The 24,913-nt window shown below is 45.9% G+C and overlaps 4 protein-coding genes across 6 annotated transcripts; 1 reads left to right on the plus strand and 3 right to left on the minus strand.

The window, feature by feature from the left end:
* Positions 1-324: 324 nt before the first annotated feature.
* Positions 325-4,231, minus strand: LOC100824532 (ATP-dependent DNA helicase Q-like 1). Its single transcript, XM_010239106.3, has 10 exons — positions 4,012-4,231; positions 2,872-3,248; positions 2,385-2,645; positions 2,129-2,292; positions 1,906-2,002; positions 1,761-1,804; positions 1,562-1,676; positions 1,126-1,479; positions 815-1,039; positions 325-725 (listed from the first exon to the last, which is right to left on the minus strand). The coding sequence occupies exons 1-10, from the start codon at positions 4,112-4,114 to the stop codon at positions 615-617; spliced, it is 1,851 nt and encodes a 616-aa protein (XP_010237408.1). The 5' UTR covers positions 4,115-4,231; the 3' UTR covers positions 325-614.
* Positions 4,232-8,275: 4,044 nt separating this feature from the next.
* On the plus strand, positions 8,276-9,792 carry LOC100823599 (flocculation protein FLO11). The gene has a single exon (XM_003575635.4). It carries the CDS (start codon positions 8,355-8,357, stop codon positions 9,411-9,413), a length of 1,059 nt encoding a protein of 352 aa, XP_003575683.1. The 5' UTR covers positions 8,276-8,354; the 3' UTR covers positions 9,414-9,792.
* A 4,116-nt stretch (positions 9,793-13,908) lies between these two features.
* LOC100824840 (pentatricopeptide repeat-containing protein At1g09190) lies at positions 13,909-19,471 on the minus strand. Of its 3 annotated transcripts, none has more exons than XM_024462932.1 (3): positions 17,729-19,471; positions 16,764-16,996; positions 13,909-14,573 (listed from the first exon to the last, which is right to left on the minus strand). In XM_024462932.1, exon 1 carries the CDS (start codon positions 19,431-19,433, stop codon positions 17,874-17,876), a length of 1,560 nt encoding a protein of 519 aa, XP_024318700.1. In that variant the 5' UTR covers positions 19,434-19,471; the 3' UTR covers positions 13,909-14,573; positions 16,764-16,996; positions 17,729-17,873. The 3 variants fall into 3 exon arrangements, with proteins under 3 accessions (XP_024318700.1, XP_003577241.3, XP_014758001.1); XM_003577193.4 differs by having other exon boundaries at positions 13,911-14,573; positions 16,764-17,033; XM_014902515.2 differs by lacking the exon at positions 13,909-14,573 and having other exon boundaries at positions 16,760-17,033.
* Positions 19,472-20,335: 864 nt separating this feature from the next.
* Positions 20,336-22,914, minus strand: LOC100825143 (transmembrane protein 205). Its single transcript, XM_003577194.4, has 3 exons — positions 22,548-22,914; positions 21,581-21,800; positions 20,336-20,835 (listed from the first exon to the last, which is right to left on the minus strand). Exons 1-3 carry the CDS (start codon positions 22,754-22,756, stop codon positions 20,620-20,622), a joined length of 645 nt encoding a protein of 214 aa, XP_003577242.1. The 5' UTR covers positions 22,757-22,914; the 3' UTR covers positions 20,336-20,619.
* Between the last annotated feature and the right edge of the window lie 1,999 nt (positions 22,915-24,913).

The following is a 24,913-nucleotide window of genomic DNA, read 5'->3' on the forward strand; positions in this document are numbered from 1 at the left end:
CTTAGTTTCTCCATTTATGTTTGTGATTCTGCGATTCCGAGTGTCTGAAGCTCCCTGGTCAATGCAATCAATTGTACTCGGCACTTTTCTGGATGCCATGGATCTGTGGTTTGAATCCCCTAGCATGATGGTAGTTTCTTTGTTACGGCAGGTAGACACAGGTCAAGTTGCCGAATTCCAGTTTTCCTGAATTTCCTCCGGTGTCTGAGTTCACACTACTTGGCCTGAAATTGCAGTACTGGGAATGCGTTGCTTTAGCAAAAGATGGTATCGATTTTGTATCATATAATCCGTGTATTGTTATAACAGGGTTTTTGATTAAAGTTAAATCTAAAAAAGTGTACATAGCACTCCATAGTACGTTTGTTCAAATACATTTTTTTTCTTAGACTGTAACAGAACTGCAGTCTAAGAAAGAGTTATGTGATTATATTCAATGTCGAGCATCCAGGAACAAGTGCAACCTTACCACCTCTTTGTTACAGTCGCCGAGCCTGAATATTAGATACAGAAAGCTTGTGTTGCTCATGTACGAATACATCTTCAAAGTAGTAACTCATCACGGGGTTAGGATCGATACTATGTCAGTGCACACTCTAGATTGTAGAACACACTCAAGAAGCTGTCTTCAGGCAGTTGTCGCAGGGGCTAGGTCCATCTTTGCACCTTTGCCTGTCGTACTGTTCGCCAAAATGAGCCAGAAGAGTCTGCCTACGGCATTCAGTCTGGAAAACAAAAGAAGGCGAATTGTTCATAGACCGATCAATGCTAAAGAATTTTGAACCATCACATATCTAGTTAGCCAATGATTTACCTTCAGCTCGCAGTACGCCTGCATTTTCTTTGCTTGATCCATCGCAACCTTGAATGTCTCGCTCTTGAAGTTATCTCCATTCCTCAGCATGCACACGATACGGCTGAAGTCTTTCTTCTGATATAGCACGACGCAATGTGCTGGAAGATCATCTCTTCCGGCCCTCCCAGACTCTTGATAGTAGCTCTCTATCGATTTTGACAGGGTGTTGTGGATAACAAAGCGCTGCATGGTGAAAATATTAGATTGAAAGTTGCAGCTACCAAACAATGTACAGAAGAACATGCGACATTGCCTGAAAAAATGCGCACCACGTCAGGCTTGTCAATCCCCATGCCAAATGCTATGGTAGCACATATGACTTTGACCTCCCCTCTGTGCCACTTTTCTTGGACACTTGTTCTCTGACGAGCCGCCAAGCCAGCATGGTAATGAGCACATTTTATCTTGTACTTCTCCCTCAAGAACTTGGCAGTATCCGCGCATTCATTCTTCGAGAGACAGTATACAATACCAGACATGTTCATAAAGCGCTCTTTCAGGAGCTCGCCCAGCTGCATCTGAGGAGTTTTTGTCTTGCCAATGACCATGTAATTGAGGTTGAGTCTGTCAAAGCTCCTCTTAAGTACCAGAGCATTTGGGACCCTCAAGGTACTGAGGATGTCCTGCAGATTCCATCCAGAAGTTGCGATTAGCAATCTCTGTTCCAAGCTGTAGCGAACTAACAGGGGGGAAGTGCTTTAGTACCTTACGGACAGCTTCAGTTGCTGTTGCAGTTAAAGCCATAATTGGGACTCGAGGGAAATTCTGCTTGAGGCATCCTAGGGCTCGGTAATCTGGACGGAAGTCATGTCCCCATTGGCTGGTAAAGAAATAGAAATCAGCAATATGTTAGGAAGAGACGTATTCTTGAAGAATCATCGTGAATGTTGCATTTAAGTCTTACCTTACACAATGTGCTTCATCAATCACAAATCTTGCTAGCAATCCCTATCAAACAGATGCAGTTTAGTGATTAGCGCACATTTTCTAGGGAAAAACAGAAAAATAGAGGGAAAATAGCATTTCAACAATGTAAAGCAAGAGCATACTCTCTGGTGTAAGCCTCTAAGGATCTCCATGAAGGAGTAGTTTCCGACCATCCTTTCAGGTGTGACATAAAGAAGCTTAAAAGACGGTGTGCCATTTCTGCAATGAGATGAGAGTATTGGTTACCAAACAAATGTTACATAATTTTTTTGACCCATACACTGCCAGGGAATATTTGACAGAAATATTTGCAACATATAGAATGAGCATGGGAATGATGTTTACCTAAGCTCTTGCATGACGACAGATGCCTGTGATGAAGTTTGCTGAGAATTCAAGAATGATGCTTGTATCCCAAACTTGAAGGTCAATGCAACAACCTGGTCCTGGATAAGCGACAGTAAAGGGCATACAACAACAGTAACTCCGGGGTGCAATGTTGCAGGGAGCTGCAAGAGTATTAGTACCAATGAAGTTTCCGGTTCTTGAAACCAAGCAAGTTAGAAGAACAATGTTGAACAAGAAGACGGAATTTACTGACCTGATAACACAAGCTCTTCCCACCACCAGTTGGCATTAGTATAAAACAGTCTCTGTTGTTCAGTGCAGCACTGCAAGCTTCATACTGCAGGGGCCTAAAACTTTTGTTGCCAAAGATGACAGCATTCGCAAGATTGAGGTCGTCTAGACAAGAAAGTTGTTCATAACTCAGGGTTTCTCTCTTTTGATGAAATGTGTTTGGACGTCTCTCTTTACTTGAAGTTGGAGTTGGTGATCCATATCTATTGCTTCCTTTGGTCACCTTGAAATAAATGAAGTTTAAAACATAAAGATCAACTACGAGATGCACCAGGGTAGAGAAAGCAAAACAACACTATTGTGGAGACTATAATAACATGTTTACTGTATATGTATGCCACATCAATCACCTCAAACTGCAGTGTTTTCCCAAGTAAACATCATTGTTGTGCAAAGCATAAATGAAGATGGAAGGGACCAGTAACGGAAAATCAGGATAATTGGCTTACAGTAGATTTTGCTGAGCTTCTTGTCTGCACTTTAGAGTTTCTGGGCTGTGCCTTCTTCTGTGTACCAAAAGAGCTATCACGATGGGTGGTCATTTCAAAATCTGAATCATCATCTGAGGAAAAGCTCAAAGTCTTCGGATTGTCGGGAGTATGTTGACTGGAGGTATTTGCCCTTTCGGAAAGAGGGGTATTTGCAGCAACTCCTCCTTTTTCATGAGGTACACCCTTTCCCATCATTTTGTTCAAATTGCCACAAGCTTCGGTCTCAATCGCATTGAGATCATCCCAATCATCAGTATCTTGTGTTGCATCAGCTAATGCACCAAGGAAATCATCGCCACAGTTCTCCACAGTAATAAAACCTTGCCCATCCGCACCTGTGCCAGCAATAAACTATCACACCAAACAATCCAAATGAACCAACCAGAACAGAAGTTGGCTGGAAAATAAATTGGAGCTCAACAAGCGCATCATATGGTATTTTCTGTCGGAGGCTACAACCGATCGAATAGCATAGAAAAATCTCTAACCAATTGATAGTCTGATGTATGGAATGTTGGATTTGGAACTTGGAAGCCTTTGCCCCAAAGGACAAAAAAATATACACAGAAGTATATGGTAATAAATGTTGTGGTACTCAAGATAAATCGGTGTGTTTGGTTTAAATTGAATGGATCTGGATCTCCAAATCCTAATTCTGAACCTAATAACATGCTCAGTCTGAGAAATGGAATGGACTGGTACATACGTCACACACTCTATCCCTTATGAGCGGTCATCCCCAAATTCGACCCGTGTCCCCTCTGAAACCCATCAGATCCATAGCAGGACCTGGCACAAAACACTCCATAGAATTCGACACCCGCAATGATCGAAACCATGTCTCCGCGGCATCCAGATTCGCCCCAATACAGGCAGCCAGCCAGACAACTCAACACGAACCGCCAAATCAACGGCCTTATTATTACTACGCGTCTCTCACCTGCGACCGCTACATTTCCAATCCCCATTCCGATCAAACTTGGGAGCTCGTCTCGTCGGTCGGTCCAGAACAAAGGCCCATGGAACCGAACCAGCCGGCTGTCGGATCTCGCAAGGGCGGGGAAAGAAGGAAGGGGGGGCGGAGGCAGTGGCACGCACCGTAGAGGTTGAGGAGGGTGGCGATGCAGTCGGCGGCGAGGCCGCGGTCAAAGCCGTAGCCGGCGGCCAGTTCCAGGAGCCGCTCCCTCTCGATCCCCGCCATCTCCCCGTCGAGCAGAGCACGCCCGCGGACGCCTACGGCGCTGGCGCGGCGGCGAGTCGGAACCCTAGAAGAAGCTACCGCCGGTGGGTAGGAGGGGGAAACAAAACGCGGGAAACAGGTGCGGGATGCGCGGCATTTCCCTCTCGGCTCGTCTTATGTTTTTGTCGCAAAAGTTGGGCCGGAGTGGGCTGCTAGTTGGGCCGGAGTGCGCTGTTAGTTCTGCTGGGATGGGCCGTGATTCGGGGACAGTGCACGCTCGAGGCTCGGTTCGTTAACTTAAAAACCAAAAAGGAGTTTCTTTTCGGATTTAAGCTTAACGATCCTAACGAGCGAGCTCAGCGAGCCCTCGTTAAGCTCGTTAGTGCACTCGTTTTGTACATCACTTGTGAGTGACTACTGAAACTTATTTTGTTGTTGGAATTATGTTATTATTTTTCTTTTGTTATGTTATTTCTAATCTTTATAGCATTGTTTAACTTTTTATATTTTATTTGCTGCCAAAATTTATCCCAAGCAAATCGGTAATGCTAAAAAATTTAGATCAACATGTCATCCATTATCTTAACAAATTTTTAACGAGCGTTCGTGAGCTCTTAACGAACCGAGCCGAACAATGATTTCAGATCGTTAACGATAACGATCTTAGCGATTCGAGTTCTTAACGAACCGAACGTGCTCGTCAGCCAGCCCTAACTTGGGGTGATGGGGAAACGAAACGGCAGTACGCGGGCGGTCGACTGTTGTTGCCGCCCTGCGTATCACGGCCGTACGATCCGGATGCCCCACGGATGGACGGCTGGCCGCGCACCGTCCCCACGCAGCCCACGGACTGCACGGAGCAAAATGTCACGGGCTGTGAATTCATGGATGCATTCGTACGTGCGTGCGTGCGTGCGTGCTGTATGTCACGTATGCTCTATTGCTCTAGCTGCACGGACGGGACGGGGGGCTCATAAATAAATAGACGACGGAACAGTACCAGCGCAACGATCTGCGTCGACGTGCCACGTCTCGCGTACCCTACGATTTCATTTTTCCTTTCTTTTTGTTAACACCAGCTGAAATGCCAGTGTATTGCAACGGAACAATAAAATATATAAAATGATACATTTAAAAACATGCATCAAAATCTCTCTTTGCTCTTCTTTAGCTATCACCAAATATCCTTTTAAAAAAAGTTTCTTTCGAAGATTGTGTCTCTATACTCTAGTCTCTCAAAATAGAGTAATACACTTCCTTCTGAAAATTATATAACATCATCCGGTCAAAAAAGTTTTGAGACGAAATCACTTAATGTTGTTTAGTTCTCTCCACTGTCTCACTTCACCCATGAAAACAAGGAATTAGAAGAGACAACAAATTTATGTTTTGGCAGCTGAATGTTCGTTTATGAGTATAGAAATCTGATTGTTTTGTTGAGTATGCCTATTCTGATTTTGCTGGATTTCTGAAGGAGCTTATCAATATTAGTAATTAATAAACTAATAGTGCATGTGTAAAAAAAAATTCAATTATTTGCTCGAGTTGTTCTGCGGATCTGGCTTGTGGGCAGTTCAGACGACTTGACGTCGTTGCCTCTAGACTATCTGTCTGCTCGTAGTCCTGTCTCTGCGTGGCGTCTGGAGTCCGTCTTATATGGCCAGCAAGTTTTAAATGTGGCAACTCGTCCGCGAATATCCGACCCAAATGGGTAGGATATGGGTCGACGTTTACGCCCATGGGTATATCCGAGGACTCGCCCGATTAGTTATGGGTAGAGTATGGGTACAGGTTTACCCATGGATACACGATGGGTCGTCAAGATAATATTTAATTAAATAAATATTATTTTTATTATATAATATGTGGATTCTTTGAAAAAAAAATTAGCGAAATGTGGACACTTTGATGAAATAAAGATTAACGGATGAACCCTCGTGTAAAACAATAAATAAAGACCAAGTGTAGCCCATAACTCGATGACCCATCAACTCACTCACTCAGGCTCACAGAAGAAAGGCATTGAGGCGCCTTCTCCCATCTCCCATTCTACACTCGGGCATCATCTCTCGTTCTCTCTACTATGCCCTAGGCGCCGTCACCATTCTCTCTCTCTCAGTCTATCTCATCAGTTTCTTCAAACAATTCGCCATCTCCTCGTGTAATTTAGCCCTACGAGGAGACGGCCGTGGCTGGGAAACGGAAGAGGAGACCAGCCGTGGCTGCGCCTGGGAGTCATAGGGGACAGCCGTGGCTTCGATTCCTTGCCCGATGGCTGCCCGATCGGTTTTCATCTTCCGACTCCCGTAGTGTTTCGACGGAGCGATCTTTTTCTCGTCAGATTCGGAGTTGTTGCCCGATTCTCGTAATGATCCCGCTGGCGATGGATTTCCTCGCGGAGTTCCAGCCCAATTCGGTGCAGGTAACAGGCCAGCCGGCTTAGTAGGCCTAATATACATGCAATCGTGGGGGCCCACAAATTTTTTGGAAAGTTTGACAGACGACGGTGAAGTGAACGGTCCGTATTTTTTAGATAGGTATAGAAAACTAGTTACTCTACCATCTTTGGGAAATTCTTGGATTTTTCCAATGTTCTTTTTCTTCGCCATCTCTCTCTCTTTGTTTCTTCACGACAAAAAGAGTACACGGGAGTGTATATTTCTCAGTCACCTAAGAAATAGCTATTTCTCGACGGACTATGAAATAGTTATTTCTCAGTCGACAATCGTAACCATTCTATGAAGATTTTTTAATCCATCGGACCTACATTAATCTCACACGATTCACAATGGTTGAATCAAAAGGTTGTTATCATCGACTAAGAAATAGTTATTTCTCGGTCGCCTAAGAAATAGCAAAACCGAAAGTATATATAGACTTTTTCGTACTCCCGGGTGTAGGTACTCCCACGTACGTTTCACACAAATTTGGTAGAATATAGCGCAATCGAGAGAATGTAAAATGTAGTATATGGTAGTATGTAGCATGTAGAACAAAGAATATATTCTACTGTTTAGGTAGAATATGCAGTTTTTTAACATACTCTATTGTATATACAAATATGAAGACATTTGTAAAACATAGTAAAAACTACGTGCCAACTTTTAATTTTTCGCTCTGAAGTATCTTATAAATAGTATCTGAATTTATTAAAAACGATAAAGTAGAATATATTCTATCACATGGTAGAATATTCAACATGGGAGTACCTACATCCGGAAGTACTTTGTAATTTTCCATATATATGTGTGTGTGTGGGGAAGAACAATGCGGCTTGGCTTGCAAACATGAGACAGCTTAGCAACATCGCTGACTCCATGTGTGCGTTTGGTTGATGACCAAACTCAAATCTACCGATATTTTAGTCGTGGCCAAATGTTGGGCTTTTGTTAAAGTTTGTGTAAGGTTATCGCAGTGACAAAAAATCTAATTCATTTCCGTTGCCAGCTTTGGTTAAAATATCGTCCCAACAAAACTATTACCAATATAATGGCTGGCAAAAAAATTCGATGAGGCAAGGTTGGGCAATACCCCTACCTTGACTTGGGCTGAGCTCTACGAAGATATGATAAAGATTATTCAGTTTAAAGGATGTTGGAGTTGAGATGAGCACAGTTTGTGCCCAACGAAGGTTTTCATCGGAGACGCTGACTTTTTAGAAATGTACAGTAGCATCTATATCCATGCGAAACAAATGATACACGTCTTTTTCTAAGATTTGAAATGCTATAAAATTCCTCTGGAAATCCGTAGTTTACCCTAGAGCCTACAGGAGGAGTAGCAGTACTGCTAGTTCTTTTTCGTTTTGCAAAGTCACTTTGGACCCATCAGCCAACGAGAGAGTTTCTCGTACTTTCTTTTTCCTGATCTGAGTAAACGAATTTCTCCTCGTCGACAACGAGAAGGCAAAAACAATAAACTAAAACCTCAAGGAGCAACCCGCAAACAATCACGCAGTCCAAGACAGAGCCCGCGGCGGCCAGATCCCACCCCACCGGCCGTCACCGGATATACCCCTCTCGGCCCTCGAACATCCGATGTATTGTGGACACATCCTCCGAACCCGCCCACCCGGCCTAAACATCGAACTTGAGAGCGATTCGACACAAGTGCAAGGGCTGACCCACATAACTGCCCCCAGCAGTTAAAAACTCCCACCACCACCCCGACTCACTTCTTCTTCCCCCACTCCCTCACACGCACACACACACACTCTCATCTCTCTCCTCCGCCAGCGCGCGCACCAACCACCTCCCCAGCAATGGCCGCCGCAGATGCAGGAACCGCAGCAGCAGCCTCGACCGACCGAGGCGGGGAAGAAGGAGATGGCGAGAGCGCCTGCTCCACGCCGTTCGTCAGCGCGCCGTCCAGCCCCACCACCCGCGACGCCCCCTCTTCTTCCGCCTCTTTCCCCTACCACGGCGCCGGTGGCTTCTTCAGCGCGCCCACCAGCCCCACCCGCGGCAAGGGCCTGGGCCTGGACTTCGACTTCGACTTCTCGTCCCGCTTCCCCTCGCCGTCCGCCGCCGCCATGTCCTCCGCCGACGAGCTCTTCCACAACGGCCAGATCCGCCCCGTCCCACGCCTCTCCGCCCTCCTCCTCCTCAACCCCGACCCTCTCCCGTCCATGGACAGCAGCTCCCTGGATTCCGCGGAAGCTTCTTCCGGCGGAGAGAGGGAGCGCGGGCGCGTGCGGGGCGGCGGCGGCGGCGGCGGCGGGCACCACCGCAAGTCCCGCTCGCTCTCGCCCTTCTCCCGCGCCGGCGCGCACTGGCGGTCCAGGTCGCCGGCGCCGGCGCCGGAGCCGGAGGAGGAGGCAGTCGAGACGACGTTGCCATTGGCGACTCCCGCGGCTTCCCGCTCCTCGTCTTCTTCCTCCACGGCATCCTCCGCGTCGTCGTCTTCGTCGGCCTCGTCCAGGGGCTCTTCTTCCCGGCGGTGGTGGAAAATCAAGGACCTGCTCCTGCACCGGAGCAAGTCCGACGGCGGCAAGCCCAACAACAGCAGCGTACCGCAACACCCGTCCCCATCCGCAGCAGCGCCCAAGAGGAGCCCGTCTCCGTCTCCTTCTCCGTCGCCGGCGGCGGCGGGTACGAGGGGGAGAGCGGCGGTTAATGGGAGGCGGAGGAGGACTGCGCACGAGCGGCTGTACGAGGCGAGGCGGGCGGAGGCGGAGGAGATGCGGCGCCGGACGTACCTGCCGTACCGCCAGGGGGGGCTGCTCCTCTTCGGCTGCATCGGCCTCGGCGGCAGCCATCGCACCGGCGCCGCCGCTGTCCATGGCCTCGCCCGCGCCGCCGCCGTCTCCTCCAGGTCATGAATCAACGGCATCTCCATAGATCACTAAGATCTCAGCTGCAGCAGCTGCTGTTCTTGGAGCTATGGCAATGGCAATGCTGGGAGGAACTGCAGAAATCTGCATAGAAAACCCATAGTATCAGTAGTAGTAGTAACCGATCTATAATAGTCTCTTTGTTGTATGGATGGATTTTGGATTTTGGATTTTGGCTTTTGGGATGGATGTAAAACGGGCTTGTTTTATCTAGTGATGATGATAGTTAGTACTGTAGAGAAAAATCAGTACTGTTATGTTTGAGCTGCCGAGACTGAAGCAAAAATTTAATCAGCAACCAGCTGATCTTTTGCTACTCTGAATGTTGTTCTGATTGTTGTTAACCATGAAAATGCAACTTTTTTTATGCGTGTTGTGAGGGACCTTCAGTTTGTGACGAAGCAGTTCTTGTTTTGTTACCTTTGTTGTTTGGCAAGTGTTTTCCTGAGAAAGAACAAGTTTTTGGTTCTTCAGTGTGGTGGGCTCAGACGTGTGTAACTGGAAATGGTTTGTTGCAGGATCTGCAGCAAAATGGTGGCCAGAAAATGTTACTACTACTAGCACAGTAGCTTGCTTCCATTGCTCACAGCTCATAGCAAAGAGATCCACATTTCTTTCTTCTCCACTGCTTTCCCTAAAATGAAGTCAACTATAGTCAGCCCTTTCTGCAAGAGCCAAGAATGCAAGTGTTCCCTTCTAACAAGTCAGCCATTTCTGCAAGAACCAAGAATGCAAGTGAGGCAGATTTGTGTTCCTTGGACACCCAAAAATCAGAGATATAAATCAGAGTGTATTCCGAAAACCATCAACAACAAGAACTGCAGCAGGAGAATGACCAACGGCTGCAAAGCTCCATCATTCATCCAGATCGTTAAAACCTTTTCTCTGCTTGCTTCATCATGAGACAGTGAACCATCAATCTCTTTCTTTTCTTCCCCATCCTTCTCTTCCTGATTGAGATTTCTTGTCACGCATTGCAGCTGAGAGGGGGCTGGCTGAGGCGACAGGAGCAAGTACGCCTCACGTGAGGCGGGGATGAGAGAGGACATGCTTTTCTTTAACCCTCTTGCTCCCTCGGGACCAGTAAAAAAAAACAATCAGGGCGGGGGACCTCTGGTTAATTATACTCCTGTGTAGTACTAGCACTGTTTGCTTAGGGTGGTAGTTTACTTTTACTGGACCGAGGTAACCGAACAAACGGCATTTTCACCGTCCTGGCGCAAAACCGACGCCCACATAACACCACCCCAAGCGTTGATTATTAAAACGAGATTAGCAGGCTAATAACACCGGGAACAAGTTCCAAATCTATCGTGCTAGAGTCTAAGCTTTGCCACTTTATGTAGATAAAGTTGCTACCTTGCTGGAAGCTCGTGCAATGCGATTAACTTTTGAGGATTTGGATGCTTGTTCCTTGTCCCGTGTGTGTAAAGTTCTTCAAGCATGGATCCAGAGCATGCGTGTCATGAAAAAAAGTCAAACTCTATCCAAGTCTCCGTAAGTATAATGCTAAGATCAAGAAGTATTTCCTCCGTTACTCACTGACGTTATGTTATATGTATCTAGATGATTTTTAGATATAAATACATTCATATTTAGTCAAACTAGTAAAGAGTCGGCACGATGTTACGGAACAACAAAACGTAGAAACTACATTTGTGTTATGGTTCTAAAACACATGTTAAACATCTGGTCTTACAGAGTAAATACTTGAATATGATTACAAACTATGATTCAAGAACATTAATCCCAAGTACTTGAAGCCACCCGCAAAAATCAAAATCACATATCTGATGGCCTATCAAACCCAATGGTAACATACTCTTAGTCTTTAAAGAACTAACATATTGCGAGACTACTGTATTTCAGTAGCAATGTTCCACAAAATTCAGCTTTGCATAAGTATATATCAACTCCAAAAAGCATTTACATTCGGCTGACAGTCATATATCAAACCAGGGACCACGGTAGGTAATTAACTGAACGAAAGAAATGACAAGCCACATCTGCTAATTAAAGACAGGTATGCCATATTAAAAAAAAACATGGCATGGAGAAGCATGATTTAGACAGGACCTCTGTTACACAAGATCATTGGATTTTTATTGTTGCACAACTGGAAAAGAAGAAGAAGCCGATGAGACCTGGGCAGCTGGACCAGCACAGTGCAACAAAAATTGATTCATCTTCTTTCACGTGTCTGCTAGACCTGGACTCATGGAGACACCGCCGTTGTGTTCTCTCTCTTGCTCACAACCTTCTCCAAACCTGCATCTCCAAGCCATTGCTCCGCATCTTCCAATTCATCCAAAACATGAAACCGGCATCTTCAAGCCATGCACTGCTTCCCCGAATGATTTCTTGGCGGTCAGCGAGGCAACGGGCTTTGATCCGTGAGTGCGGCCGGCGGCCGGCGACGCCACTGCCCCTCAGCCTCCCGAATCGACGTCCACTGACCCTTAGGTAGTCAGGTTCCACCATTTGCTTCCGTGGCGAACGATTCTGCGTCGCTGCGCTTCCGTCGTTGACCTCTTGCGACCCACCGCCCGGCCTGCGCCGCTGCCGCTTTCGCGTCGCGTGGATCGCGTTCGGCGAGGCATGGCGGTTCTGCGCTCTCGCATTTTCCCTTCCATTACCCCACGCCGCCGCTGCTCTGACAAGAACTGGGGGTCGGAACCGCTGGCTCGGTGCCCGCACGGGGAGAAGTGAATCGGGGGATTTTGGTTTCCCGTGGGCAGAAGAATCGGGAGATCGGGTTCAGGTGGCTTGGGACCGCGCGAGGAAGGGCTGGAATCTGAGACGTCGATAGTGTTTGATCGGACGGTTCACAGTGAGTGGACGGTGAACCATGATAAACTGTGTGTTTATAGTAGTAAAGATTTGAGTCATGTGATATTAAGTTTGCATTCCATTCTTTTGAAATTACTACGAAACATTAATACCCGCAGTTCCTTCGTTCTGTCCCGGATAAGGAGGAGTATGTTTATGTTGCAATATTCTTGTCCAGCAGTTTTAAAGAAAATGCATTCTGATGAGAAAAGGGGATAGGAACAGTGTGACTGTACATGTAGTAGTGCCACTTTAGTTGAGTTGACAACTTGGTAGAGTATCAGTAAAGCTCAACCCCCAGCCCAGCAAAGCAAAGCAATGGCGGCGGCAGCAGCAGCTAGCAAATGCAGCTTCATCTGGCTTGATTCTGAACAGTCACCACCAGCAGCAACTCCACTAGTACACTCCTCCTCATCTACAGTGTCAGCACGTCGCTGGTGTCTAGTACAGTACTCCTCATCTACAGTGTCAGCATGAGTAGTACGTACTACACATGCAGAGGAAAAGAATAGGAAATGAAAGGGAAGCTGATGTGATGGTGGCGAAAAGATTTACCAACATTGCATTAGATTGGGAGAAAAAAAAGGGTTCCTTGATGTGACTGGACCTGGGGACACCATCAGCCATCCCCATCTGCTCCTTCCCCAAGCAAACAAGCAAAGCAGCAAGGCCAAGGCATGTCGCCATCCCTCTCTCTCTCTCTCCTCGAGGCAACCGGCCATGAATTCGTGAAGCTGTTGTACTCCCTACCTAGCTATAGCTACCTAGGCAGAAGAGGCTCATGACTGCCAGGCCAAGCAGCAGGGTGACATGAAAGGGTAGTGCTGCCGCCCATCCTCCGCCCACGGCGTGTTGTACTGTCGTGCTGCCGAACATTTGTTTGTGCTGCTGCTTGGGTGCTTCCTTCTCCTGTTGCTGCTTGGTGCGGCTGATGGTGGGGCCAACTCAATGCAAAGTTTTCAAAAGTGGAAGTAAAACAGCCAGGTTTTTCTTTCTTGCTGGAAAAGAGGAGGAGCATATATTTGGTGAATTTTTAAAATTAACTTGGATTGTAAAGATAGAGAAAAGACCAGGTTGGTGTAGTGGTGTTGGTTCTTGGTGATTGGAACTGTTCCATGATTTTTTTTTCTGTGAAAGATTTTAAAAACTGAAACAACAGCTTATACCACCAACATAGGTAAAGGAAGTTCCATTGTTGCTGGAGCCCACTCCCGCCATAGATAGTTTTAGATTTATTTATCCATTCATGTTTAACATTTTGGTCTTGGCGATTTCAACATGGAGAGACTTTCACTAACCGCGTGGACTTTTCCACCTTTGACTGCAAGAAAAAGGAGCTCAATTTTGCATGCTTGGACTGACAGTGATGGAAGCATCTCCAGATAATACTCCTACTACCTTTGATCACTATCTAAAGAAAGGATACTAGTACCTTTGATCGAGGGACTAATCTGGTCCCTCTCCCAGGTACTTGCTCACCAACTCCTCCATGCTCTTCATTTTGTCAAAATCGATCAATCATACGCAGCTGCTTGGCAGAAACCTGCAAAATGGCTATCATCGGAGTCACACTAAATTAGAGGACGCACTTACAAAACTTTTTAGAGAGAGATTCTCGTGGATAAACTTTTGCATTAAAAAGGTGGCTGAGATCCAAAAAAGATTGTCAAGACAGACACCAAAAGAATAGGTAGGAGTACTTTACTGTTAACTGCAAGGCCACACTCTACAGAGTACAGACTACAGCACTTCAACAATGAATGCTTGCCGTAACTTAATTCTCTCTTTTCTGTACTCCACAAATTATATGCTACACTACTATTCCACCATGATAGAGCTAGATCTATTTTATCCTTCTAATGATACCCGTGACAGATTAAGAATTCCCATTGAGCCGAGTTAATTAAGATTAGGAGTGCATATATATCTCCTGCTGGATCTTCTGTGAGTGTGACTGCCATAGTGCCATCCAACAGCTAAGATGCCTGCTCCCCTGGACCACTTCACTTGCAGTTAGGAGTGCATATCTCCTGCCGGATCTTCTCCTGATGGAGGTCAACTGCTGTCTCGTCGCCGCCGGCCGCCGCCGGCAACCACCGGCGTCGATCCATACATATACGTGGTCCCTTCCTTCCCCTCCGTGGCAACACGAGGGAGCACAGAGCAAGTGGCAGCAAAGTTGTTTATTTCTGGGACGGCAGCAGCAAGCCAGCAACAAGTTGGTTTGGTGAAGGGATTCATGGGGAGAAGGACAAAACAATGGGACGCAGAAAGAAATGCCTGCCTCCTTCTCGGCCGTCCCTAAGCATCCGTGGGGACCTGAAACGCATCAAAATGAGAGCGGATTAGAGAGAATCCAAAGGTGCCTCCTGCAGGCTGCAGCATCGCATGTGAATGTGATTGTGCAAGCAAAACAGTATCCTCTTATACTTGTTTTTTCGCTCTGATTGATGAAGGGAACTGGCAACTAGGACGGGATAATATATGCAGTGTCAATAAACTATCCAGTAGTGCAGACAGATGATGCAGGAGAGGACCACTCGTGCATGCAGGGTACAGAAGATGCGTTTATATCTATATATGATAATCATAAGTCTTATTAGTATGTATACAAGTAAAAGTTTTTGGGTGCATCATGTGAGTGGCTTGGTTGTTCTGCTCTTTCTGCGTGATGCAGATGTGAAATCAACAAAGATAAGAGAAGAAGAAGAATATAGCATTCCTCACAGATTCATTACCTTTGCTGTTTACTTCAATAGAACATTCACTCATAGACAGCTTTAATGGGATTTCAACTTAAGGGTTCTAGAGACACAGAGCCACCCACATGTCAACAACATCGATGCATGGATATACCCAACTCAATCATAAGAGCTTCAGGATTGGCAGCACTACGGTACATGAAAATGCACAGCTGGGTGTAAAAAGAGCATTGGAAGGAAAGAAAGAAAAAAAGATCAAGAACAAATGCTCCTCCCTGCTTTTAGGCTCTTCCGTATCCTTTTTTGCGGTTTTTGAGATCAGTGGGGGCAACAAATTACAAGGAGCAGAGTGAAAAGAGAAGACAGGACAAGAATCACAGGACCCGATACCGGAAATTTCCCATGGTTCTAGGGAGCATCACTTCATTTGTTTTTGCTTTTGTTGGGAACTTAAAATTACCATTTTCGAGTTGTCCATGTCGAGGATCCCACAAAAGGAAAGTGCCAAGGTTGGTGCTGGGACCGATACGTGTATAGGCCGGTTTCTGTGTAAAAGTTTGTTTGTTTGCATTTGCCATTCTGTACGTGTAACAGCAGCGTCAGGTTTCCTTCTGCATGCTGGTAACGACATGGTGCAGCATCTCGTAGTTACTTTCACAAGCCCTTTTCTTGTGCCGCCAAGTAAATGCTGGTAATGACACGGTGACCACCCTGCTATCTGCATAGTCAATGCTCCCTTCGTTTCACAAAACTTGGCACATTTTGTTTCGTTAAGACAAAACTTTGACCAATGATAATTTTATTAATATGTGTTTTTACATACATGAAATTTATATCAATAGATTCGTCTTTAAAACTTCTTTCTAATAATCATGATTTTGTATCATATATGTTACATATTAATAGTGTAATTTCTGATCAAAGTCTTGTCTTAACGAAATAAAATACACCAACCTTTGTGAAATGAAGGGAGTATAAGCTGTAATAAATTCAGAGCTAAGGGGGGTTCCCTGCACTTGAACTTTCAGAAGTCTGGTCTTTTAAATTCGTCAGCTATGTTTTAGCAGGATAAACCATGGTTCGTTTTTTTTGTTTCCTTAGGTTCTTATCGAAACAATAAGTTCAAAGAGTAATGGCTGGGATGTCACATAGACCATGAATAAAATGTTTATGATGATATATATTGGGCATTTGGGCACCTATATAAATGCATGCTGTCAAGGATAATGTCACTCCTCTGTTGATGACTCCATAGTCGGACAAACACTTGACAAAATGCAGCGGGAACAAAAGAGTACTGATATATAGTAGTGCAAAATGACACTAACAAGTTCATTGTTTTAGTTCATTTTACTGCTGAAGTAAACTTAACTTCGGATACTTTCGTTACAGGATGAACATGGTACATAAAGTTGTTTTAAACCTTGGAAAGGAACCTTTATTTTCAGTAAACGGAACCAATTCTGTAGTTCAGAAGAAAAAAGATCCATGTGGGAAGCATGTTCAGGGTGGCAGGAAATTGCTCTCAGTCCAGACATTGATCACACAGATGCAGTAGCAAAGAAATTGAGAATAACTTGTTGGTATTTGGTTGAGCATAAGACGGGGACATGTTTTTAGTATATACAGCACCATTATGTAGATGATATAATATTAAGGTGTGTCAGAGCGGCTTGGCTAGACTCTCATATTATCCTTTTCCCTATATAATGTGACGTTTGATACTTGAACTATACAAAGCCAAAGAATACACATCATGAATTCTTATATAGAGTAATGAAGTCTACTAATGTATGCCCATACTTACTTATTGAATTGCTTCTTTGGGGTGCATTGCTGCATGAAGTTACAAACATCCAAAGAGTGCAGATCTGCAGACTCTTATACCAAACTCTCCAGTAGAAGATTGTCAGTTAACTTTTTTGACATTTTGACTTCATGGAAGCGTTCAGGATGATCACTGGCAAGCGGTAATGAAATAACATCTTCCAGATCCTTTGTTGCCCTAACTCATGGCCAAACGGTTCCCTTGTACTGTTTCTGTTTTATTTTCCACAAGATGCGCTTGCTCAACACTCTGGAAGGTAATAACACTTGAATAAACAAAAATAAAGCAATAGACATTGTTCATTCAACATTTGGTAAAGGTAGTCAGAAGAAGTTCATAAAAGTGTGATAAAACCATACCCAAATAAGGACGAGATTGCAGCTAGAAAATGTTCTGAATTTAATTTTTAACGGATGTATTACCCATCATTAATACCCTGATAATTGCATGCTGCATATATACTACTCCCTCCGTCCAACAAAAGATGTCTCAAGTTTGTCAAAATTTTGATGTATCTAGACATGACTTAGTGTATAGATGCATTCAAATTTAATCAAAGTTGAGACATCCTTTGTTGGACGGAGAAAGTATTTCCAATATAGAACAACTGTAGCCCTCCAGTCTCCAAGGCAGAAGCCATTATTCACATTCTTCTTTCTCTCAGCTAGTTGTGAAATAGTGTCAAACCTCCATAAAGCATTTTCTACAACCCATTTTTACCAAGAGCTGAGTATTACATATTCTTATTTCAACAATCATATTCATAGGTATTGGAGGGGGGGGGGGGGGGGTCTAGTGCCTCCATTGCTCTTGAAATTACCGTGACAATTTATCCTATATTGGCTATCAGTCTATATAAATGTTGAGCAAAGGCATCACATATTCAGTCCACTATTGTAAATAAATGTTGAAGAAACTAGGAACATATAATCTGGAGTGCTTACCTGTAAATATGACCTGCGATCCCTTGATAAGACTGGCCAATGCATATAGCCTTTTCCTTATATGCCATCTTTGCAGTTTTGCCTTCTCAGACTCTCGGTTGTAGGCATATTTCCACAGTTAACACGCAATACAAGCACACATTTGTCAACTTAAACTTGGTTCTTCTATTGAGCTCTGTCCTGGAGCCTTTTTCGCACTCATCCTCCTCATCAGTTTCCTCACATCCCCTGCCTCCTCCCAACGTCCTGTTTCCGCATAAAGATTGGCCAACAGGACATAGTTCCCTGAATTAAAAGGTTCCAGGTCAATAAGCTCTTTGAGAGCCACCTCAGCAATGCTGAGCCCAGCATGAGCACGGCAAGCGCTTAGAAGTGCCCCCCATATCGCAGCGTTAGGCCTCATTGGCATCCCTTGAATCAGTGCATGCGCTTCCTCAAGAAGGCCGGACCTTCCAAGTACATCCACCATACATCCATAATGTTCAACCCCTGCCTCAATTCCATATTCTGACTGCATACTTTGGAAAATCTCCTGCCCAACATTTGCCGCCCCAGCATGGGCACAGCAACCAAGCACCCCCAGGAAAGTCACTGCATCGGGGTTCTCTCCAGACCTCATCATCTCCCGGAACAGATCAATCCCCTCAACCCCTTGCCCATTCAACGAGAACCCAGAGATCATCGTGTTCCAGCTCACAACAGTACGCTGTCGCATCCGCTCAAACACCTCCCTCGCGCTACCAACATCGCCACACTTGCAATACATATCGATCACCGCATTCACAACATGCACCGACCCATCTAAAAGCCCAGCCTCACGCGCATACTCATGCGCCCACCTCCCCGCACCAGCGTTACCCGTCCTCCCGCAAGCAGGGAGCGCAGCCGCAAGGGTCCCGTCGTCCGGCGCCACCTCGCCCTCCCTTACCATGTCTTCAAAGTACCGCACCGCCATGTCATCCCGCCCGCACCGCGCGCACCCAGCGATCATGGCGTTCCAAGAAACCACGCTTCTCCTGGACCGATTGTGCCGCTGCATTTCGTCAAACAGACGGCGTGCGGCGAGGATATCCCTGGTTCTGAAACACGCCGTGATGAGCGTGTTGTAGGAGACGGCGCACCTGATCTTCTGTGGCATTTCGTCGAACAGGGTGCGCGCGTGGGGTAGATGGTAGGGCTTGAGGAGCGCGAGGGCGATGGCGTGGTGGGAGAGGAAGCCGAGGCGCAGGAGGAGTGCGTGGAGGGCGGAGTGGAGCCGGGGAGAGGTGGAGGAGCCGAGGAGGGGGAGGAAGGAGAGGCGGTCGGGGGAGTGGATGCGGCGGAGGGAAGATAACATGCGGAACGCGGCCGGCGGCGAGGTGGCCGAGAGGGACTTGACGGCGGCGTTGAGGAGCGGGAGCGGAGGCGGAGGGCCGCCGTCGTCGGGAGGGAGGAGCGCGAGGAGCGGGAGAGAGGGGGGAGGCGGGGAGGCAAGGAGGAGGAGCGCGGCGAGGAAGTGGTGGTGCGGGGACGGCGGGGAGCAGGGAAGGCGGTGGCGGACGGCGAAGGCGAGGAGCTCCAGCGGGCGGCGCCTGGCGAGGGGGGAGTGGTGCAGGAGGTGGAGCAGGCGCCTCTCCACCGTGCGCGGGTGCCACCCGTCCGCGGTCGTCACCGCGGGGGAGAACGACGGGGAGTGCTCGCCGGCGGCGGCTGCGGCGGACGGCATTGGCGAGACCGAGACCGTTCTGGTTTCGGTGGTTTGATTTGGAGATTGCGCGGGCAACGCGCGCCTGCAGATGCGTGCTACGGGTGGATATGAAGCGAAATCAACGTGCCTGTGCGGCCCAGCAGCTTACATGCGGGCCCCTCGCAAGGATGACAAACGGCCCGGCAGCTTATGGGGCTGTTTGGATTGAGTCCCATCTAGCATTACCAAATTATTGACATGACCAAAGTAAAGGCATGGCCAAAATATTGGCAAGTTGTTTTTGTTTAGATTGTAACCAAAACAAATGTCAAATTTTTGGCAAAAATGCAAAATCATGGATTTTCGTTTGGTTTGAACCCAAATGACCCCATGTAGTGATTGGCTTAGTTCCTAAATTGGATTTCTGCACGAAGACCTACTGAGGCAGCAGATATATATATAACAATGACACCTAATAAAAAAATATGTACAACTGAAACATGCAATTAGATTCGATAATACTAGTGCAAGGTGATTTTACTGTAGCTTGAAAGACTTAGCTGAGAGCTTGAGAAAAACGCACGTCACTGAAGTTGCTGCAGGCCTACTAGTATCTTGCTAATACTGTTAGTTCGGTGACACGTACGAGTACCAGGGTCTTTAAACTGCCAATTGACTTACTAGTAAACAAGAATATTACGTTGGACCCACTGAGCGAAAGGAGAGACCGCGCAGCCAAATTTTTGGCGAAGCTTTCGTGCGCCCTTGTTTCGCCAACGCGCGGGCGGAAATTACACGGGGGCTCCGAGGGCGAGCCGGGCGGGCCAAATTTCCGGTGTCAATCCAAAGAGCAACCAAAACTCGCTGGCGAGCCAACTTTTTGGCATGGTTAGGTTTGGTGGTAAACCAAACAGTCCCTATGCCTCGTTCCAAATGCATAATTTACACAAAGATAACTAATTCTCATTATAAACTCCTGCGTTTCAATCATGCCCTTAAAACAGGGAGATAAGATACTACATGCACTCTGCACATTCACCCTTACCCAAATCACATTTACATCAGATGCAAAGTTCCCACATTAGTACATCACATTACATTAGCACATCACATCACATTAGCTGTAAACAAACAATCTAGACTACAAGTCCCAATCACCAGCTTAGAACTTGGAAGAGAGGACTCAATACTAACATACAGGCACACTTAACCCTCGGTCAGTTGTTCACAGGTCGAGCTTGCTGGCAAGGTACCAGGAGTGCATGGCTAGGCTGCCAAACGCCATGATATTGGCCAGCGACGACAGCCCGTGGATCATCCCGAACTTCTTGTTCATCGAGGCCAGCGCAGGGTTAGTCTTCGCCACCTCCGCGTTCCTCGACCGCCCCACCTCGTCGCCGATGCCGAGGTCCTTCTCAAGCTTGTGCCTCTTCATCATCATCTGCACACGAAACAAAGGCGCTACTGTTAGTTAATAGTTGCATACAACATAGGTTCTTTTGAGTTCATGACAATGATCCCATCATTCTTAATCATCAAATAATTTTCAGTAACCAGTACAGTTCACAAACCGCATAACATATATACATGATGAACTCTGTGTAAAGTGTATTAACTCTGAAAGAGGTCTGCATAAGGGGACAAGTCCCATTGCAAACACACTGCCTGTTCGCTCACTGTAGTTATCCAATTAAAATTATGATTCTGGTATTATAACAAGACTGTAGCCACTTTCGCGTCCAGAAGGAGCATTGCTTATTTAATTTCCCAAGGCTAAATTGCTAAGTAAATCAGTAACTAAACAACAGGGAGCACATGCTCCTATGTCGAGCACCGAGTAGTTTATTGAATGTGAGCTATTTCGTGCTGCATACGAGGCCATGAAGGGCAACTACCATGTTACTTTTGCTCACTATACAAAAAATATGGTGAATCATTAAAAGAATTACAGATGGGCTCGTGATTGTCGCAAGAAATTGTTAACCCAAGACTGCATGCCACAACAGATCTGGCGATATTTTATCAGCTTAAACAATATGAGATTATATAAGTGAGCATTCAGTAATTGCCGCAACTGTCATCTAGCTCAAATGCTATCATTTTTTACCTGTAAGTAGAAATATGAGAAGGAAAAAATGGAATGTAATAATGTAAACAAACCTAAGGAGTACGAATAAAGGACTGACCTCAATGGTCATGGGGGTGAAGACCAGGAGGTTGGAGAGGTCAAAACCAAGGGCAGCGAGAAGGAATCCAAGCTGGTAATGCTCAATAGTTGACGCTGTCTTCCATGGGTGGAGGTATGCAAACGCTGCTACTGATATGGCTGAACACATAGATATCAACATGAAGTAGGCTGGGAACATCTTCCCCTGCAGATTCCCAAACTGGTGCCTCGGCAAATACCTTCATAATTAAAAAGATTTGACCAAAACAACATGAATTGATTTACACTACCAATTTTCAATAGTGGATAACCAACTTTGAGTTCGGTTGCAGGTGCGACAACAACAGAGGCATAGTTGAAAAAAGGCAGATGCTGCTTTCTAAAGCACACCTAATGTATTGCCCTAAAAATGCTCCCACGTACAGACTAAGTAAGCAACCCAACTTTCTTGTGAAAGCACCATCCATTGCCTCTTCCAGAATTCAGTTTAACCGGCAAAGGGTAAAACAAGTCACAGCATTGCAGCTAATGTTTCATGGAAAAATCTGACATCTCCGAGCTCTTTAGAAAGCAAACAACTGAATGTTTTAAATTTATAAGTTGCCAGTGTTTCTTCTCTTCCCAACAAGGCATGTTTTTGTGGTATCAAGCATCCATATCTGTTACAGTTATAAAAAACACAGAAAATGTAGAAGGCGAGATGAATTGAAGGAGCCATATATGCGATTCTAGATCCGGATCGGTTGAAATTTTGAGCATAGCGGAGACCAAGCAAATCCAAGGAGAAGCCACCAGTGCTGACCAAAATCTGAAACTACTTGCAAACGGGGAACGCCAGCAGAAGCTACTATAACGACTTCACAAGGTACTGCAGATTTTACCGCGACTGAGCGAGATAACAATGGACGTTCCGAGACCCTAATTAATTCCACACGCAAACGTATGTAAGAAGCTTGGCGGAGAGGGCTCGAGCGGGTTTCGCTTACTTGAACATGACGACGCCGCCGACGAAGGTGACCCAGAGCGCGGCGCCCCAGGCGGTGGCGAAGCAGAGGAGGTGGGCCAGCCTCGCCGCCGCGATGACGCCTGCGTTGGGGCGGCCGGAGCCGGAGCCGAGTAGCGGGTTGTCCGGCGCGAAGAGGACGCCCGCGGCTAGGAAGGAGGCCGCCGTCAGGAACCGCGCCGCCCACCCCATCGTGTCCCGAGTCTGTACCCCCTCAGACCCCGGCTTGGGCGGTGGCTCCGGCGAGGGCTAGGGTTTGGGGGGCCGCCGGTGGGAGGAGAGGAGGAAGAAGCAGAGAACTGTGTGCAGTAGGAAGAGAAAGAAGCAGAGCAGACAGTTGAGGCGAGTCGGTGCCGTCCACGAACTTTCTAGAAGGGAAAATTGGCCGCACCGTTATTCTACGGAATTTGCCCAAACACACTTGTGCCTTTGCTCATTAGAATTTCGCGGTCATTTTTCACACAATGCCGATTTGGCTAAAGCGAAAGTTTCACTTTTTCCACAATACCCTCAGACCTGAATTTTAAACCTACGATTTTGTGGCATATGGTTCAACTTGAGGTTAAATGCTGAACAATTTTGAAATCAAATAATGTCCAAAGTTGACACTTACTTACTGTCTTTTGAGGCCAAAATTTCAATTAGAAAAAAAAACTGTTCAAAACCGTCATCCCCCAAGCAAAAAGCGTCATCCGGAGGGAAAAAAAAGTCAAACTCTCCGTTTTGGGCTAGGCGGTGTATTGTGGCAAATGGCCACAAAATTATAATGGTATTGAGCAAAGACACAATCCAGCAATGTGTTTCGGCAAATGTCAAAAAATAATGGTGTGCCGTGACCAATTTTCCCTTTCTAGAAAGAAGCACAAACATAAATTCCATTTTGTTTTCAATTATTAAAGCAGTATAAAATTAAACAATCATAAAATCTGAGGAACTCAAAAAAATTTGCATAACCTTTTGAAGCAGCCATAGCATTCACTTGGCCGTTACACCCGGGGTGGCTCTCTTTTGCCGCTTTGGTTGTCATTCGGTCATCCATTGTTTATAGTTGACCTAAACGCCGCGAGAATCAATTGATTTGAGCCCATGCTAAGTCGAACGGTCACCCACCCTTCTTGATCATTGACGACGAGGTTCGGGGCTGCTTCTGGAGGTACATGCCCAACCGACTTAGATAGTCACGCCGGTCGAGTCGATGGCCTTGTCGTCTACGCACCAAAGACGAACGCCCCTTCGACTCTGCCCCCCCCCCCTCATGTTGATTTCCTAGGCGGCTGAACATTTTTCTCCACAAAAATGAGGGGCTTTGCTATCGAAGCCAAACTTACATGCTATCCCGGCATCCACCAATCTTGCCAACATGGCTAGCACCGTGGTAACCACACCACCGCCAGTGGCGGATCCAGGATTGTCCAAAGTGTGGGGCTAAACTAGATCAAGCATAGAAACCTAGGGCTAATCCTTTGTTAGCTATTTTATTTACCAAATCATTGATGACTAGCTTGGTACGCGCGCTTCGCGGCGCCGTTTTAAAATGGTTTGGAGATATTTTTCATGTTTCTAGAAAGTACGTAACGAAGCCAACCTACCGCGAGGCTCGAGCACCCCAAAAGATAACCACCAAACCAAAGTCAATGCCGAGCATAGTATGACATCCCATGCTATCTTCACCATCTATTATTCGGAAATTTGTGCTATGCTTTGCGTCTTTTGCATAACACAGCTTTAAATTGATGCATGGTTTCCTAACACTTCCGATTCCCAACATGAGATTTGTTCAATATTAGTCACAAATATATATTTCACCTTCTTGGATCAGATAAAACTCAAAACATCAATGGCTTCCGATCGATGATTATAACACCGAGGGCCTCTTTGGATCATAGGATTGCAAAAACATAGGAATAATAGGAAAAACATAGGATTGGAATGCCATGCCATTTTGAATACTATAGGGATTCAAAACATAGGAATTGTTATAAAAGAGTGTTTGGATCTTCCATAGAAAAAATATAGGATTTTTGAGATTAGATGGAATAAGAGAGGAGAGACATAGAGAGGACATGCATTGGAACTTTCAAAGTAAAGTTTCAAATAGGTTAGACTTCATGCTTGGATTCCTCCAAAATTTGGAGGAAAATTTCCTATCCCATGAAATTCTTTTGGTGCAAATCTTATGATTCAAATGGCATCTATAGGAATTATTCCTCAGGATTGGAATCCTCCATTTTTCCTTCAAAAATCCCATGATCCAAAGAGGGCCTGAATGTTATAATCGATCGATTGCATGAAAAGCAAACTATTTGGTACCACACGTGGCTCTCATTGAACTTTCCAGGTTGGCAAAAA

The sequence above is a fragment of the Brachypodium distachyon genome, chromosome 4 (genome assembly GCF_000005505.3).
Source record: "Brachypodium distachyon strain Bd21 chromosome 4, Brachypodium_distachyon_v3.0, whole genome shotgun sequence".
NCBI classification, from domain to species: domain Eukaryota; kingdom Viridiplantae; phylum Streptophyta; class Magnoliopsida; order Poales; family Poaceae; genus Brachypodium; species Brachypodium distachyon.

Coding starts and splice junctions, on each gene's coding strand:
- LOC100824532 (XM_010239106.3), bottom strand. CDS start 4,114: ATGGCGGGGATCGAGAGGGAGCGGCTCCTGGAACTGGCCGCCGGCTAC. Junction 3,249..4,011: donor CACCCTCCTCAACCTCTACG/GTGCGTGCCACT, acceptor TTGCTGGCACAG/GTGCGGATGGGCAAGGTTTT. Junction 1,805..1,905: donor TTAGAGGCTTACACCAGAGA/GTATGCTCTTGC, acceptor TCTGTTTGATAG/GGATTGCTAGCAAGATTTGT.
- LOC100825143 (XM_003577194.4), bottom strand. CDS start 22,756: ATGGGGTGGGCGGCGCGGTTCCTGACGGCGGCCTCCTTCCTAGCCGCG. Junction 21,801..22,547: donor GGCGGCGTCGTCATGTTCAA/GTAAGCGAAACC, acceptor TTAATTATGAAG/GTATTTGCCGAGGCACCAGT. Junction 20,836..21,580: donor TCACCCCCATGACCATTGAG/GTCAGTCCTTTA, acceptor TTTCGTGTGCAG/ATGATGATGAAGAGGCACAA.
- LOC100823599 (XM_003575635.4), top strand. CDS start 8,355: ATGGCCGCCGCAGATGCAGGAACCGCAGCAGCAGCCTCGACCGACCGA.
- LOC100824840 (XM_024462932.1), bottom strand. CDS start 19,433: ATGCCGTCCGCCGCAGCCGCCGCCGGCGAGCACTCCCCGTCGTTCTCC.